At 41.9% G+C, this 15691-nt stretch overlaps 1 protein-coding gene across 1 annotated transcript in view; it reads left to right on the top strand.

The window, feature by feature from the left end:
- LOC143299898 (transmembrane protein adipocyte-associated 1 homolog) overlaps positions 1-15691 on the top strand; it is a 119270-nt gene that overhangs the window by 428 nt on the left and 103151 nt on the right. Inside the window, exons 2-3 of the mRNA XM_076613401.1 lie at positions 5116-5386; positions 6057-6189. Coding sequence (XP_076469516.1) covers positions 5166-5386; positions 6057-6189 — 354 coding nt within the window. The 5' untranslated portion in view covers positions 5116-5165. The remainder of the gene's footprint in view (positions 1-5115; positions 5387-6056; positions 6190-15691) is intronic.

Raw genomic sequence — 15691 nt, 5'->3', positions numbered from 1 at the left:
CAAGACTTTTGATTCGACTTAAAGATACCCATTGTAGAGTGAAACAGAACTGATTTTCAGAAGCATGAGTTAGCATTAGAGCAATTAATCATACAGCTTTTTTTTTTTTTTTTTTTTAAGTTTGGGACATATTCATTGTGTAAACTGCTTTACAATTACAGATTAGGTGTTTTTTTGTTTTTTTTAAATTGAAGTAAATAAAGCATACAACAAATAACTTATTTTGCAAATAAAGTAAAGTAATGATATGCATGATTTTTCCTGTTGATTTCTTATTCCGCTACGTGTTTAATATTACTGGAGGAGAACAAGGTAACCATTTATTTCCTCTTGACTTTATCATTCATCATCATACTACTATTGTACTAAATCAGGTAATCATCAGCTATTGATACCAAATTCTGTCATCACAAGCACCAGTCAAGTGTTCATATTACACGGACTTCTCCTGATAGCTGGTAATAGAAAGGGCTCTTCCTTGAAAAAAAAGGGGTGCAAATGCCAAACAAGATGAGAAGGGAAGAGGGTTGAAAACTCTTTTCCTTTGTTTATCATGCAGTGTTCCCATTCACGAGAAAGAGCCTGCTACTGAGTGTTATGGATGTAGGAAATGGTGTCATAAGACTTGTTCAACCCTTACCGAAGCATAGTACTCTGTTCTGTAGAACAGTTGAGGTGAGCATTCAGTGGTTTTGCAGGGAATGCTGAAGTCAGAGGCCCCAGACCTGAACGAAACACGCCTTGAGGCAAAGCTAGATTTTATCATGAAAATAATGCAAACTGTGGATGCCAGATTACAACAGCTAGAGGTAGAGCACTCAACTTCAGACATAGAGAAGATGATAGATGAGAAGGTTGACCTGAAGGTAACTGAGATGTTAGAGGAGCAGCAGGAGAGAGAAAAGAGAAAACGGAATATAATTGTAATTAACTTACATGAAAGTCAGGCCAAAACTGCTGAGGAAAGGAAGGAAGATGATCTCAGAGAGACAAAAAAGCTGGTTGCAAAGGTCACAGATGATGAAATAGCTGATGAGTTGGAAAGTCCAGTCAGACTCAGTAAGTTTACCATAGGCAGTGGTAGAAAACCTCGTTTGCTCAGACTTACCATCAAAACAGATGAAGGGAAGAAGCAGATCATGAGAAACATCCACAGGGTAAATGCGGGGTCACCAGTGCTGATGAGAGAAAGCAAAACTCTGAGAGCCTCTGCCTGTTCTCGTTAGTTTGCCAATACCGAAGAGGCCAATCCCACTGTCGGAAGCAGCCTGTAGCGCCTGGACCTTAGCCAATTGATCCTAGAAATTAACAATGAGGCCAGGAGATGAAATGATTAACAAATAGTAAAGAGTGGTAACTCTCTCCATTCACAAGGTACACAACTTCAAGTCAGTGCTGCTTACGCTACCGATTCAGCTAGCACACAGGTAAATAAACATTACATTGGAACAAACCCAGGCACTTCCTCAAAAAAGGAAACGCTGGGCCTGTCCTTATACTGATCATTTGATATGTGCACACAGCAGCAAAGACAGAAGAAATTTGCTTAGGTCCAGGTGCTACGGGCTGCTTCTGACAGTGGGATTGGCCTCTTCGGTATTGGCAAACTGAACGAGAACAGGCAGAGGCTCTGACTTGAAGTTGTGTACTTTGTGAATGGAGAGAGTTACCACTCTTTACTACTTGTTAATCAATTGATCCTAGCTTATAATTCGTAACTGCTGCCTCCCATGTTGATCCTTTCACTGGGGACAGCAGCACTGAAGTGACTTCTTCAGGGCGCAAGCCTGGGCAAAGTTTATGGAAATCCTGGGTTGCCCAGCCATCAGAATCCCCCTCTCGGCCTCACCAATGTAGTCCTAAGGAATGCAGAGCGACACATTCAACACCAGTTTGGCTGCAGGAGCTGCTGGAAGAAAGTCGATGTGACGTCCAACGGTCTTAGGGACTCCAACTCCGGATTTTTCCTTAGGGTTTACTCTCGAAGCCTTTCCCATGACTGGGTATGCCGCAAGGCAGTAGTGGTTTGGAGTTAGGGTTTTCCTTCCTCTAGATGAACTGCCTTCCCAGGCTGACGAACTCCATCTGCCCGAAGCATCTGGTTTTGAGGCACCAGAGACGCGCCTTTTACCCCTTCTCCTGTCAGTAAAACAAGTTCAGCTGGGTTTAGAGGCTAAGCCAAACATTATTATTAATATTCTCCATCTGATGTTAAAAATTATAATGTATACATTTTTTTGTAAAAGTAAATTTATATCACTTGTTATTGTATTGTATATCAGTACTGTGGAGTGATGACCTAGAGGTAACACGTTCACCTAGGAAGCGAGAGAATCTGAGCACGCTGGTTCGAATCACAGCTCAGCCGCCAATATTTTGTCCCCCTCCACTAGACCTTGAGTGGTGGTCTGGGTGCTAGTCATTCGGATGAGACGATAAACCGAGGTCCCGAGTGCAGCATGCACTTAGCGCATGTAAAAGAACCCATGGCAACAAAAGGGTTGTTCCTGGCAAAATTCTGAAGAAAAATCCACTTCGATGGGAAAAACAAATAAAACTACATTAAGGGAAAAATACAAAAAAATGGGTGGCACTGTAGTGTAGTGACGTGCTCTCCCTGGGGAGAGCAGCCCGAATTTCACACAGAGAAATCTGCTGTGATAAAAACAGTACAAATACAAAAACAAATACAGCTTCAGTTTATGATTGGTTTATTTATGCTCCTTGTAGTGAGTTGTACTTTCACTCTCTTGGTCTGGAAGTTGAGCTGCTAAAATATCTTTGACTATGTTTACATAAGTTGTGTGAGCGTTCAGATTTCAGATGATTTATTCAGACAGGCCATAGCCCCTTGTGGAGGGGTGTAAACAAAGTACAGTAGTCAATCAATCCTTATGTCTGTAGAAAAGCAAGTACTACTTAAGGTAAGGATACATCAACATTCTGTAGTTTGGAAAACATCTCTAACCCTTGTGAGTGTGTGTGTTTGTGTGTGTGTGTGTGAGAGAGAGGAACCAGGTGAGCATCCAAATAATAAATACATGTTTGACTGTTACTATTAGTTCAGAAGATGTACATGGCATGTACTGGTGTAAAAAGAAATATTGCTAAATGTTTTCCAGTTAACCAGTAGAGTGCCTATAAGATACCAGCTGACATCCTACAAAAAGTATTGCCATAGTGCCTATAAGACGTCCACTGACGTCCTGCTTATGTTCTGATTTTTCCTTCATTGGAGTTTGGTTCAGTTCACATAAACAGACTCTAAACAGTTAGTTTGATGTGTCTGGATTATAAAAATACTATTTAAAAGAACATTCATCAGGTAGAAGACCCCTTTCTACTGGATAATAATTTGCTAACTGACCACGTGATATGCGCATGGAAAAGGGGGTTGAATCGTGTGCAAAAAAAATGCGTTGAAAACTGTGTCCAGTAAAGCAAATAGTCACAGTCAGCAGATTTACACAATTCTGAAAGCTCTGCTTGTGATCATGGACAGATTTTGCGATGGAGAAGGATCTCTCTTGTCTGATGATTGGCTTGAAAACGAAGGTGATTGACAATGACAGTGACGAAACTGACAGCCCCAGTTTATGGTAATTTAGTTCATCTATCCAATCAGACAGCTTTTTTGAACAAGTGGCTATGACTGACAGAATACGAGCAGCAAGCGTTGGAAGAAGGGGAGGAGAGGGAGGGGAGTGATGTAAGACGATAGGTCGAATGTCATCCAGTTCATGAAGGAGGCGTGGCTTTTAGGGAATGAGTGTGCTCACATTTCAAGGCAGACTGGGATCAACAACCGCCAGTGCTCCACGATTTTCACGAAACGCAGGGTGGAACCTGCACTGGATGTGAAACACATACTTTTTGTTTTTCAAGCTTTTTTTTTCGCTGACTCAGATGGTTGACTTGTTTGAAGAGGTGACAAGCCAGCCCACGTGCAACTTGAAAGGAGTGAATGTCATCAAAGAACTTCAACCTCTCACTCCCGAATGCTCTTAGCTGTCAAAAAGCTTTCCAGATTAGTTTCTGAGACTGTGATTGACCTTTTACGTTGACTTTACCCACCTTTGTTGTTGTTGGGACAGTGATTTACTTACATGTCTGCACGAGCTGTGATTTGTTTTTTAATTTCTTCTACAGGTATAATCTGACAATAGCCATGCTATTTCTAGCTGTATTTTGTTTCTTTTCTTATTTGATGTTATTATGTAGAGGTGGAAAACCAGTACTGACCAAAAACAAAAAATTACAATGAAAAGCTACTTTAGATTTTTTAACTAGTACCCAGCTCAAGTAATTGATGCCCTAGCTGGATGGGTCATATTGAGACAGGAAATGCCCAACATGCAACAGTCACATGACAGAATCAAAGAGAAAATTTAGTGCATGTAAAAGGAATTTGAAAATGATTCACCCTATATATTATATATTATATATATCCACCTTCATAACTTGATTTTGAATGCAAGGAACTTCTTGCAATGCAAGCTAGCTGGCAGCCAAACCATTGAGTTCAACACATTCCAGACTTATGACTGGGCAGTTGTCATGAAACTAAAAAAAATAATGTTCCAAAACTGCTTATGTCAGAAGTGGGTTTTTTGTTTGTTTGGGTTTTTTGTTTTTGTTTGTTTTTTGTTGTTGTTGTTTTTTTGACATGAAGTAAAACATGAAGAAAAATGTAATATAAAAACATTGAAATGCATTTGAAAACTGTGACATAATGTGAGAATCTTTCCATTGGATAATTCAGAATCACTTAATGGCTTCAAGCTTTAAAACTTGGTTGCCAGTATTAAACTGTAACATCCTGCTCAGTAATAAAGAAGGAAGTAACTGAAAAGGAGGAAAATCATTAGACTAAAATTATATTAGCACTGTCATGACTACAGTAGCATTTTAGTAGTCCGCAAAGGAGACAGACCACTCACTGGTTTTGTGTATCATTTTACTTGTGTAATTTGACTCTTTCCTAGTTGTAACTATGAGCTTACATTAAACAACCAGTAGACTTTTTTCTCTCCCACCCTCCTCCCCCTTCCCTCTGTCAACTCCTTTCCTCCATTTTTTAACTTCTGTCATGAATCTCTTATTTTTATTTTGCAGAAAAAAGTAGCCTTAGATTTCACAGTCAGTTTCCTTCTCACACTGACAACATGGCATTTTCTACGACTCTTGTGACTGTGAGCACAAGTGGTGACTTGGTCACTTCTCCCAGCAATGTGACACCTGGTGCCAGTGCTGCAGGTGTTGTGGAGGAGTCAGCAGCAACAGATATCGACCACATCACAAGTGCTTCCAACGGCTCCATACCTTTCAGTCATCTAACTGAGCCCCCTTGTCAGTGGATTCTCTACTATGATATCAATGATTCCAGGTATCAATTGAAAGATAGTTTGCTGACCTGTTTTATTATTTTCTTGCTGTCTCTGTTTCAGAGTGCCTGTCTGTCTCTGGCTCTGTCTGTCCATCTGTCAATATTTACCATACTATTCATAATGTTTGTCTGTCCATCTGTTCCATCTCTATTAAAAATGTTTTTATTTTTCTTGATATCATCATCACGTATTGCATTTGTTGATGTGTGCTTTGAACATGTTCACAACTTTTCACTCTACTGTGCTCAATATAACTCTCCCTCTCCCAAAATTTTCTCTTTCTCTCTCTGTTTCTATGCTTGCATAGATGTATACATATATCAGTGCTCTTTGGTTTGCTTCTTTCTCTCTTTTTCTTTTCCTTTACAGCCTTTATCACAACCCTGCCCTGCTGTCCTGCCTTTCCAACTCTGCAGTTATATATCTCTTCAGTCTGTTGTTTGTACGCACACTGTGCAACAAAAAAAAAAAGGACGTAATATTTCTAAAAACAGGGCAGAACTCAAAACAGTTGCAGGCCCTTCATGAAAATTACATCATGTGATCAGCAGAAACTACAAAAACAGACCATACAATTTTTTTGTGTGTTACTCCTTTCCAGATGATCTTCAGAATTAAAACTAACATTCTAAGTTAGATAGTGATAATAGATAAGTTATTTGTTTTCAGAGTGCGGATCTGGGATTTGATCATTCTCATTCCCAATTCCCTGTTCCTTGCCTTCTTGCTGCTGAGACTGCGAAACAACTTGGGCAAGTTGAAGTCCAGCAGCAGTCCTATCTTCGCTGCTTTCTATGGACTGGTCAGTACTGGGCTCCATTGTCTTCTGTCACCTTCCATTTTTAACACACAAGAAAAATGTGTACATTTATTATGTTAGTATTTATTGTTGTTTTTTTCAAGTGTAAGAAAATGTTGTCTGGTGACAGCAAATCAGTGTAGAATAAGCAAGATCAGGTTGTTGGTACAACATAATAATTTCTTTGCGATATATTTCTCTCTCTCTCTCTCTCTCTCTCTCTCTCTCTGTCTCTCTCTCTCTCTCTCTCATTCTCACTCAAAATGGCATAGAATAAGTAACATAGGATAAGTAATGTGAGATTTAGGTTAAGGACTTTTGGTTTTATTGCAAACAGGAAACGGTTTCAACCTGTGACTTCCCAGGTTCTGTCTGTGGATTTCAGTTTGATGACAAAAAACACTTTATTTTTCAGTGTAAAGTTTATAGCACTGTGCAAGAAAAATTAATGTTCTTTCAAATACTGAAATAGGCCTCAGTACCTCATCGCAGACTGCTGACAAAAGTAGCAGCTCTTGGAATCCAGAGCAAAGTATTGGACTGGATCACTGATTTCCTGACTGGAACACATTCATCAAAAGCTGACGTAACCAGTGGAATACCTCAAGGCAGCGTTCTTGGTCCCATTCTTTTTGTCACTTTCATCAACGATCTCCTTAGACACATGAAAAGCAACGTAAAGATGTTTGCTGAAGACACAAAGCTCTATGCCAGGACTGACACTGACCAAGGCCCTCAAGACCTACAGGATGATCTGGACCAACTGCAGAACTGGACAAACAAATGGCAGCTCCGATTCCAGCCACAGAAGTGCTTTGTCCTAACTGGGAGGGAAAAAATCTGATGTGAAATACATGAAAGCCAGTGACACAAAAGGAAGTGAAGTCATAGCTGACCCTGGCAGAAAGTGAGGTTGAGAAGGACCTAGGAGTATTTATTGATAGTGGACTATCCTTCAAGGAACAGATTGCACAGTCAACAGCAAAAGCAAACAGAATTGTTGGCATTTTTCGAAGATCCTTTGACCACCTGACACAACAGACCTTTGTACAACTATACAAGGCCCTTGTCCGACCACTATTGGAACATGGTCAATGTCTGGCAGCCACAGCAGAAAACATTGTGCAGAGAAATAGAGGATGTGCAGCGCCGAGCAACAAAGCTGTTGTCATCCCTGAAAGATAAACCATATCAGAAGAGACCGACAATCCTGAGACTGCCAAACCTAGAACATCAGCGCCATAGAGGAGACATAATTGAGGTGTATGAATACCTCCAGGGTTGCTATGAAGTCGGACTGCCAAAGTTTGAGCTTGTCTGCGGAAGAGATCTACAAGGGCACAGCCTCAAGCTCCAGAAAAATCAACACAGGCTCAACATCAGAGGAAATTTTTTCTCAAACAGGGTTGTTTCTCTCTGGAACAGTTTGCCCAACAACGACGTAACTGCACCTTCCATCAACTCCTTTAAGAATCGACTCGATTGCCACTGGAAAACTTGCCCACTTTTTCCTCACCAAATTGTTATTAGGTGGATTAAAGACCTTAAGTATTGCTCCATACACCAGCCACGCATGCTGCAAAGTATATAGCTAATATCCACAGAACGACGAACAGGCCTTTTAACAGGGTTTCAAACGTCGTACAAGTCAAGTCAAGTCAAATAATATATGGCTAAAAGTCATGATGTTGTAACTGTTAAATTATCGCCTGATAATGAAATTATATTTAATTACACATATTTAACTCACTCTACCCTCAGTCAAAATGGCCGGGTTTCCCTCTCAAATCGCACTATTTTAAGCAGTTTTTAAAAAATCACAAAAAATCAACCACTCACCCTACAAACATAAAACACACACCAGTGGACAGATATAACAATGAATTTACTAAAAATGTTTACCTTAAGTGAAGGAACCACATGGTTTTGTTGATATAGGTAATCCAGTATGATACACATTGGCAGGAAAACAAAAAAAATTTTTGAACACAGGTAATCCACTTCTTCATGCTCTGAATCCTCCTACACTGGTTCAGTCACACTCCTGTACTCTTGGTTTGATGTGCTTATGATACTATTTATGCATGCTGTATAAAATAAAAAAAAGAGATTTGATGAGAATATACTGGGAAAAAAAACACAAAAAACTGATTGCTGCTTGCAGTCTTGAAAAACACACTGGAAAACATTTGCAGGACTGTACACTCATTGGAAAAAACACCACACAAGCACTCTTTTTTACACAATGCACACACTGTAGACACTTCAGTGACACTGTTACTTGCTGAAGTCTTGTTTGGTGTGGTAGATTTCAAAACAGGGCACAGCACATAGGGCTTTCTGGCACTGTCGACACTGAAACTTGGTGCGCTGCACCCTGTTCTTCAGGTGCTCTCTGGTGGCTCCTCTTGCCTTCTCCTTGGCATAGCACACAACACAGTGCCTGTAGCCTGTGTTTTCCATGAAGTGTTGGTGCTTGCAGTCGAGGCGGTTGACTTCCTCGTTGACCGGGGCAGCAGCACCACGATTCCGCTCCTCATCATCCCCAACTGGAAGACTGGCGAAGTCGTAGCATACTGATATGGCAAATTGTTCTAGTGTCAGCGGTTCGGTTTTTCCCCAGACTCCTCTGCAGCTTGTTGTAGAGGCAGTGAGACTGGATCATTGTGAGGGTCAAAAGGTGGAAGGCCAGCTTCTTCCACCATTTGATGGTCTTCCGGTGCATTGGCATGTATGAGATCATCTGGTCACTGCGGTCAACACCAGCCATATTGCCAATGTAGTCAACAACAGCCGTGGGTTTTCTTTTGTGTTCTGACCGTGATCTCACTGCAATCATTTCAGAGATGTGCTGAGTTGTTATCATAGGCACATCCCTCTTGTCCTTCCACCTAATGACCATCACCTGATTCAGTCTCCTGTAGTCCATCTGGCCGCGGGCGAAGGCTCCAGTCACCAAATCCTTTGGCATGCCCACCCGGTTAGCCCGCACAGTGCCTACACATCCAGTGTTGACAGCAGTGAGACTGTGGGCCAAGGTGGGTGAGCAATAGTAATTGTCCACATAAAGGACATAGCCGCAGTCTTGCAGTTAGTCGAGGAGCCTGAAGACAACATCGTGGGGGCGGTTGCTGAGACCCGGCTTGTGGCAGTACACCTCAAGGTTCCACACATACCCCAAAGAGCTCTCACACAGCTCATAGAGCTTGATGCCCCACTTGACCGGCTTGTCCTTCATGTAGACCCAGAAAGATGACCGGCCTCTCCAGGGGCAAAGGGCCTCGTCGATGCAGATATTCTGCTCCGGGATGTACACAGTCTTGAAGAGCTGAAACATGCAAACAGTTTTTACTATTGTGGACAATCACAATATGTATGATACAGCAAACCATCACCACTACTTCAGCAAATACTACCACTATCTACTAACATTTGCTATCATTTGAACTGATAATATTTAACAAGTGGGGAAGAATAAATAATATAACACACACACACACACACACACACACACACAACACACACAACACACACACACACACACACACACACACACAGGCATGCACACACATACACACACACACACACACACACACACACACATTCAAAACAAACACACAAAAAAGAAAATAACTTACATGCACAAGGTGGTCAATCAATGGTCTCAGCTTGTGGAGTGGATCATGGTCAGGATGGTTTCGTTCCAGGAATGTAGAGTTGTTGTTCAGGTGGAAGAACGACAGGATGGCTCTGAACCTGTCGCGTTTCAACAGCTTGGAGGCAAATCCAGTCTTCATAACTGGATTAGTACACCAGTAGTCCACTATTCTTGGTTTCTTTATTGTCCCCATGTGGATGAGGATAGCCAGAAATTCTCTAATTTCATCCAGTGTCACAGGCTTCCAGGTGTTGAACTGTGACCGTGGGGAAAGTTCTTCTTTGCTGTACCTGCTGGATATTTTTTGCAGCATAACGTTTTGGCTCTGTTTTCATGTGTTTTAGTATACTTTTATCAATGAAGAGACTGTAAAAATCAATTGGTTTGCAGTCCTCCCAAGGCAGCAATTTGAGGGGGCCCTGAAATCCTGGTGTCAAACCGAAAGGTGGGTTGAGTGGAAAATTGGCCAAATTTCTACTCCAGTCATACATATAATCTGAATCTATATGATCATCAAACAGATTGTCCTGATCTATTTCCATCTCCTCGGGTTCTTCTCCATTAGTTGGAGAATCAGCCGCTGCAGCAGGCGCACGTGTTGGTGTTGAGTTTCGCTGACCAGTCATTCCGCTTTCATCATCGTCAGTGTCAGCGACTTCGTCATCGTTTTCATCAGGAATATAGTCAGAATCAGAGTCCGAATTTCGTCACCTGCATCGTCGAACATTCCAACAACAGCATCTTCATCATCAGACCCGGTTTCATGAATCAATTCGAGTGCTTGAGCCATTCTTATGTTCCGCACGAACTGGTTGCGCCTTGGTGTCGCCATGTTGAAAACCAAATGGAGTTGCGGGTTCGGGTGGTTCGCTTCACAAACAAAGAAAACTGCTATGGAACGAACGAACAACGGTCTAAGGGAAGGAACTCGCAAGAAAAGTGTCTGAGCTATCTGAAAACTGTGAGTTATCGCCCTTAAAGTAAGATCGGTAACGTTAAAAAAGGATCAAAACCTGTCGTAACAATGCGTCCGACAGGCTTTCAAGTGAGCAGAATAGTGTCGGAAACCGGCAGCCGACCAGATGTTGTTGAGTTAACCGTGACCCACTAGTGCAGACTTCGGCAGGGGTCTGACATTCCTGTCCTGTGCAAACTACTACTCGCCTATGTGGAGAAAACGAAAATAGCTACGTCCGATAACCTCCCTAAGTAGGTTACATCCCCTGTGTATCCCTGACTAGCGCCCTCTTTTTCCAGCAGCCATCTTGACTCCTGTTCCTGTGCTTTTCATACGGCTAATTTTTTTCGTATTTTCTGTCTGTCTGTCGATTCTCTGGCGTTCTTGTTTTTTGTCAAATTATGTCTTCAACCAGGTCACATAATTATATAGCTTGATTGTGCGATCAGGCTAAAAATAAGACGCAATCGCAATCGATTTGCTGACACTCTGGTCCCTCTACTCCTGGCCCTCTCAACAGCGCCAACCCGCCGCCGCCTACACCTCCTCCGGTGACTTCTAGAGGTTTGTTGCCCCACACTCGGGTCAGTGCTGCCTTTAATGCCATTTTTATTGATCCGCAAACGGACTCGACGCAATCCACATTTTCTCAGCCCTCCTCTATCTCTTTACCCATACCCACAGTTGCAGCAATAGAATGTGCCACAATCCCTTTGGGGAAACAACACCATATGCTTGCTTTGGATCCGCATGCTAGACTGGGCCCTGTATGCGATGTGTCCGTGGTGGCGGCCGTGACATTGGATCATGCGACCCCCCACGCGGCATGCCTCAACCGTCTCGGATCCAATGGCGACCGAGGCGAGTAGGGATCCCCTCCCCATACGTTGGGAGGAAGGTGGACCACTAGGGGACACGCTCGCCCATACGCATGCACCCTCCCCCTTGCCCAGAGCATCCAATCCAAGGGAGGCAACCCCTGCTTTGGCGCCCTTGCCGGTGACCGCCGGAATTATTTCCCTTGCACCGGCACTGCTCCTCCCCTACGGTGTGGGTGCGTGCACGGTCCCACCAAGCTATGCGGTGATGACCCCATCTGCCACACCGCTGGTTGCTGCTGTTTCCCATCCACTAATGGCATCTCAGCAAGCTGCTCAACCAAACAACCAGCAACTCATTGCTAACTTGCTGCAGCAAGTATGCACCACTCTGCTTCCCTGTGCCACACTTAGCACCTGCACCACCCCTTGCCCACAGAGCAGGTACGTGCACGGCCCATTGAACTTCGGCAGTGCTGGTTTCTTCTGCCCCACCACCTAACTCTGCTGTTACCCAGACTAATATCGGCACTTCCACGTCGGAGTGCCTCTTGATAACTCGATCCTGCCACTTGGCAGTGCTCGGGCTGATCTTTTCTATCCCTTTATCTGTCAACACACAACAGCTGAACGTCGGTCCTCTTGAAGGAGCTGTTCGTGAGGTTGGACTGCCGTGCAGCTACAGGGGGATGCACATCCCACGGCAAGCTGATGGACTTGCCATCCCCTCGTCCATGACGCCCATAACACTGGATTATGGCGCCGTCATGCCACATGTCCTGACCGTCTCGTGTCCGATGGCGACCGATTCGGGTAGAGACACCCACAGCACTAAGGGACATTATATTTATTCCCTTTGCGGCTGCATTCACCTATGTCGGTTACGGTGGCATCGAACCACGGACACCCACACGCAGCATGACACTCCTCCCTCTACAGCAAGGAAACATCACACCCGGGGATATGTGATCTAAAGACACCATTCTTTTCGCCGATTATTGGCACCAAGGGAGGCAACTCTGCATTAGTAACCAAGGTGGTTGACGATGCAGTTACTTCCCTTCCGCCTACACAGTCCTGCCCCCAGTGCTGTCCACCAACGATGTTTTTTCGGATTCTCATTGGGTCCTGCTGCCCATTCCTGGGCTTTACGCAAGTTTGCATAGCACCTGCACCTTTCTTGCTGTTTCTCAGGCTATGTGCCACTGAACTTTTGGGTTCTTCATCCCCCCACACTTGCACTCAGCCCTCTGCAGGCAACCAGTCCTATTACCATTCTTTTCTTGTTATACACAATAACATGAAATAAATCACAATATTTTCCTTTATATTCATTTTGATTTATTATCAAAATCAACAACAACAACGAGCACCAACCCCCCCCCCCCCACCCCAACCCCCCAGGAAAAAAAAAATATATATATAGACACACACACACACACACACACACATATTATATATATGTATAATCTTGCTATATTTATACACATTTCTTTTTACACATGAAATCCATGTTTTATTGATAACATGAATCACAGATGAATAACATCTGCTCAATTTATTCCTCATTGGTTTAAAAAAAAAAAAAAATGGGTGTTGTTGTTTTTTTAATAAAAAAAAGTCTCAAAGAACAAAGTTTTGAAAAATTTTCTTTCTGCAAGGTTTAAAATAAGTGGGAGTATTTGACATAGATCACAAAATGATATCAGATACAATTTGTTATTATCAGATATGTGACATTATTAGCACACAGAAAGATAGCGCCGATTACCATCAAAAACGTTGAAAATCTCCACCCCAACATCATTCAACACACAATATGAGACACTCATAAGCATGCAAACCACCCATGTTGTATATCAAATGAAAGAAAATTGAAGACGCTTTCACGTGAAATCTTTATTGTAATGATGTCTTATGTCAGTCAGGAATGGCATCTAATCAAATCAGTTCTCACACATTAAAATATATGGTAAACTGTAAAAAAAAAAAAATATCTGCATTTTCAAATTCCATTCAGAGTATTTCATACAAACTGAAAAAAAAAAATTAATACCATAAACAGTTCTTGCTTTCTGCTGACAGATATGTGACATTTCTAGTACTTAGCAACATAGTATTCATTATCAGAATATACCTTGAAAATTAGCATACTACAATACCAGTAGGCAAACACAGACTACCAATTACAAATTACACATATTAGTTCTTACTATTCAACACAGTGATCAGCAGTCACAGCACTGCTAAAAATGTCTAAATAAGCTGAATCAGAGTAAAGGAAATGTTCTTGAAAGATTAAAAATTATCTATAAAAAAAATTACAGGTCATGTATGTTTTGGCAAGGTACAAATCATGATCCACTGTTTAACCTGAGTGACAACCTAGCTGTGTTACAGAAGAAGACAGAAGAAGACAGTTCCTCTCTTTCTGAAAACAGTAAAATGTCTCACAGGTTTTACACTTCACAGAAATTTTGCTTTCTTTTTTTCCAATAGGTAACAGCTGTCGCATCTAAGGGATGTTTTATTTAATTATAGTTTTACCTGGGACTCACTCAAGCCAACCTCCCTCTCACACAAACAGCAGACCACCTAAAATAAAATATATTTGTATTTGTATTTCTTTTTTATCACAACAGATTTCTCTGTGTGAAATTCGGGCTGCTCTCCCCAGGGAGAGCGCGTCGCTACACTACAGTGCCACCCATTTTTTTGTATTTTTTCCTGCATGCAGTTTTATTTGTTTTTCCTATCGATGTGGATTTTTCTACAGAATTTTGCCAGGAACAACCCTTTTGTTGCCGTGGGTTCTTTTACGTGCACTAAGTGCATGCTGCACACAGGACCTCGGTTTATCGTCTCATCCAAATGACTAGCATCCAGACCACCACTCAAGGTCTAGTGGAGGGGGAGAAAATATCGGCGGCTGAGCCGTGATTTGAACCAGCGCGCTCAGATTCTCTTGCTTCCTAGGCGGACGCGTTACCTCTAGGCCATCATTCCACTATTTTACGTTTATTCACACATTCGCACTATGTCGGAAAGAAGAGCCAGAAACCTACAGATACAAAAGAGTGCTACACCCACTCAGCCACCTCAATCTATACCTCTAATAATAATAATAATAATGGATAATTATATAGCACACTATCCAGAAGTCTGCTCTAGGTGCTTTACAAAAACACTTTCGTTAACATAACACATTACATCAATGTTACATACACACATCAAAATGTGACCACACACACACACACACACACACACACACACACACACACACACACACACAAAATCTGTATTATATGCTTTAAACTCATCAAATTGTAAGAACAAGTCCAAAATAATAATAGAAATAAGTCACATTGTACATCTTTTGAATTTGAGAGGAACACATAACTTTTTGTTGGGTTCCTTCTCACCTTGGTCTCCTATATAATGAATGGGCTGACAGGGCTGCAAGAAAAAGTGCAAAACACCAACAGGGAACTACAGACCTTTATGTGCCTTTGTCTGTACAAGAGGGGTACCACTTACTAGAAAAAGCATTATGGAGCAAAGTTAGGGAAGTATACCAGCAAAATGGCAGAGTTTTAAATAAAAGTATAAATAATATTCAACAACCGGAATCTATCAATCAATCAAATACATTCAGTAATTTATTCAGATTAAGGCAAATTCAGGCATTATCAAACAGGATAAAGCTGAACACTTTTATAACAAAGTTCAGCAGAGATGTTAAATGCATATGTGGAGAATCTATTTCAAGCAAACACATACTCTTTGAATGTCAGAGTCAGAAATCATTTTTACCAAACTTCTCGGAAAATTCTTCTGAATGTATTTTTGTCAATTTCAAGATGTTATCTGCTATTGCAGAAAGTTTGCTGCATAGTCCAATTGGACATTTGTTATAGTTTTTACAGTTGTTTGATGTTAGTGTTTCCTTCTATATTGTGCCTATGGCTCCCCTTTTAATGTCTTATTTTTTCCAGTGCTCTGTATCTTTCCCCACCACACACACACACATACGCGCACACACACATACACACACATCATTCATCACCCTCT

Source organism: Babylonia areolata, chromosome 25, assembly GCF_041734735.1.
Source record: "Babylonia areolata isolate BAREFJ2019XMU chromosome 25, ASM4173473v1, whole genome shotgun sequence".
NCBI lineage: Eukaryota > Metazoa > Mollusca > Gastropoda > Neogastropoda > Buccinidae > Babylonia > Babylonia areolata.
The sequence above is the reverse complement of the archived record's forward strand: the minus strand, read 5'-3'. Positions and strand labels throughout refer to the sequence as shown.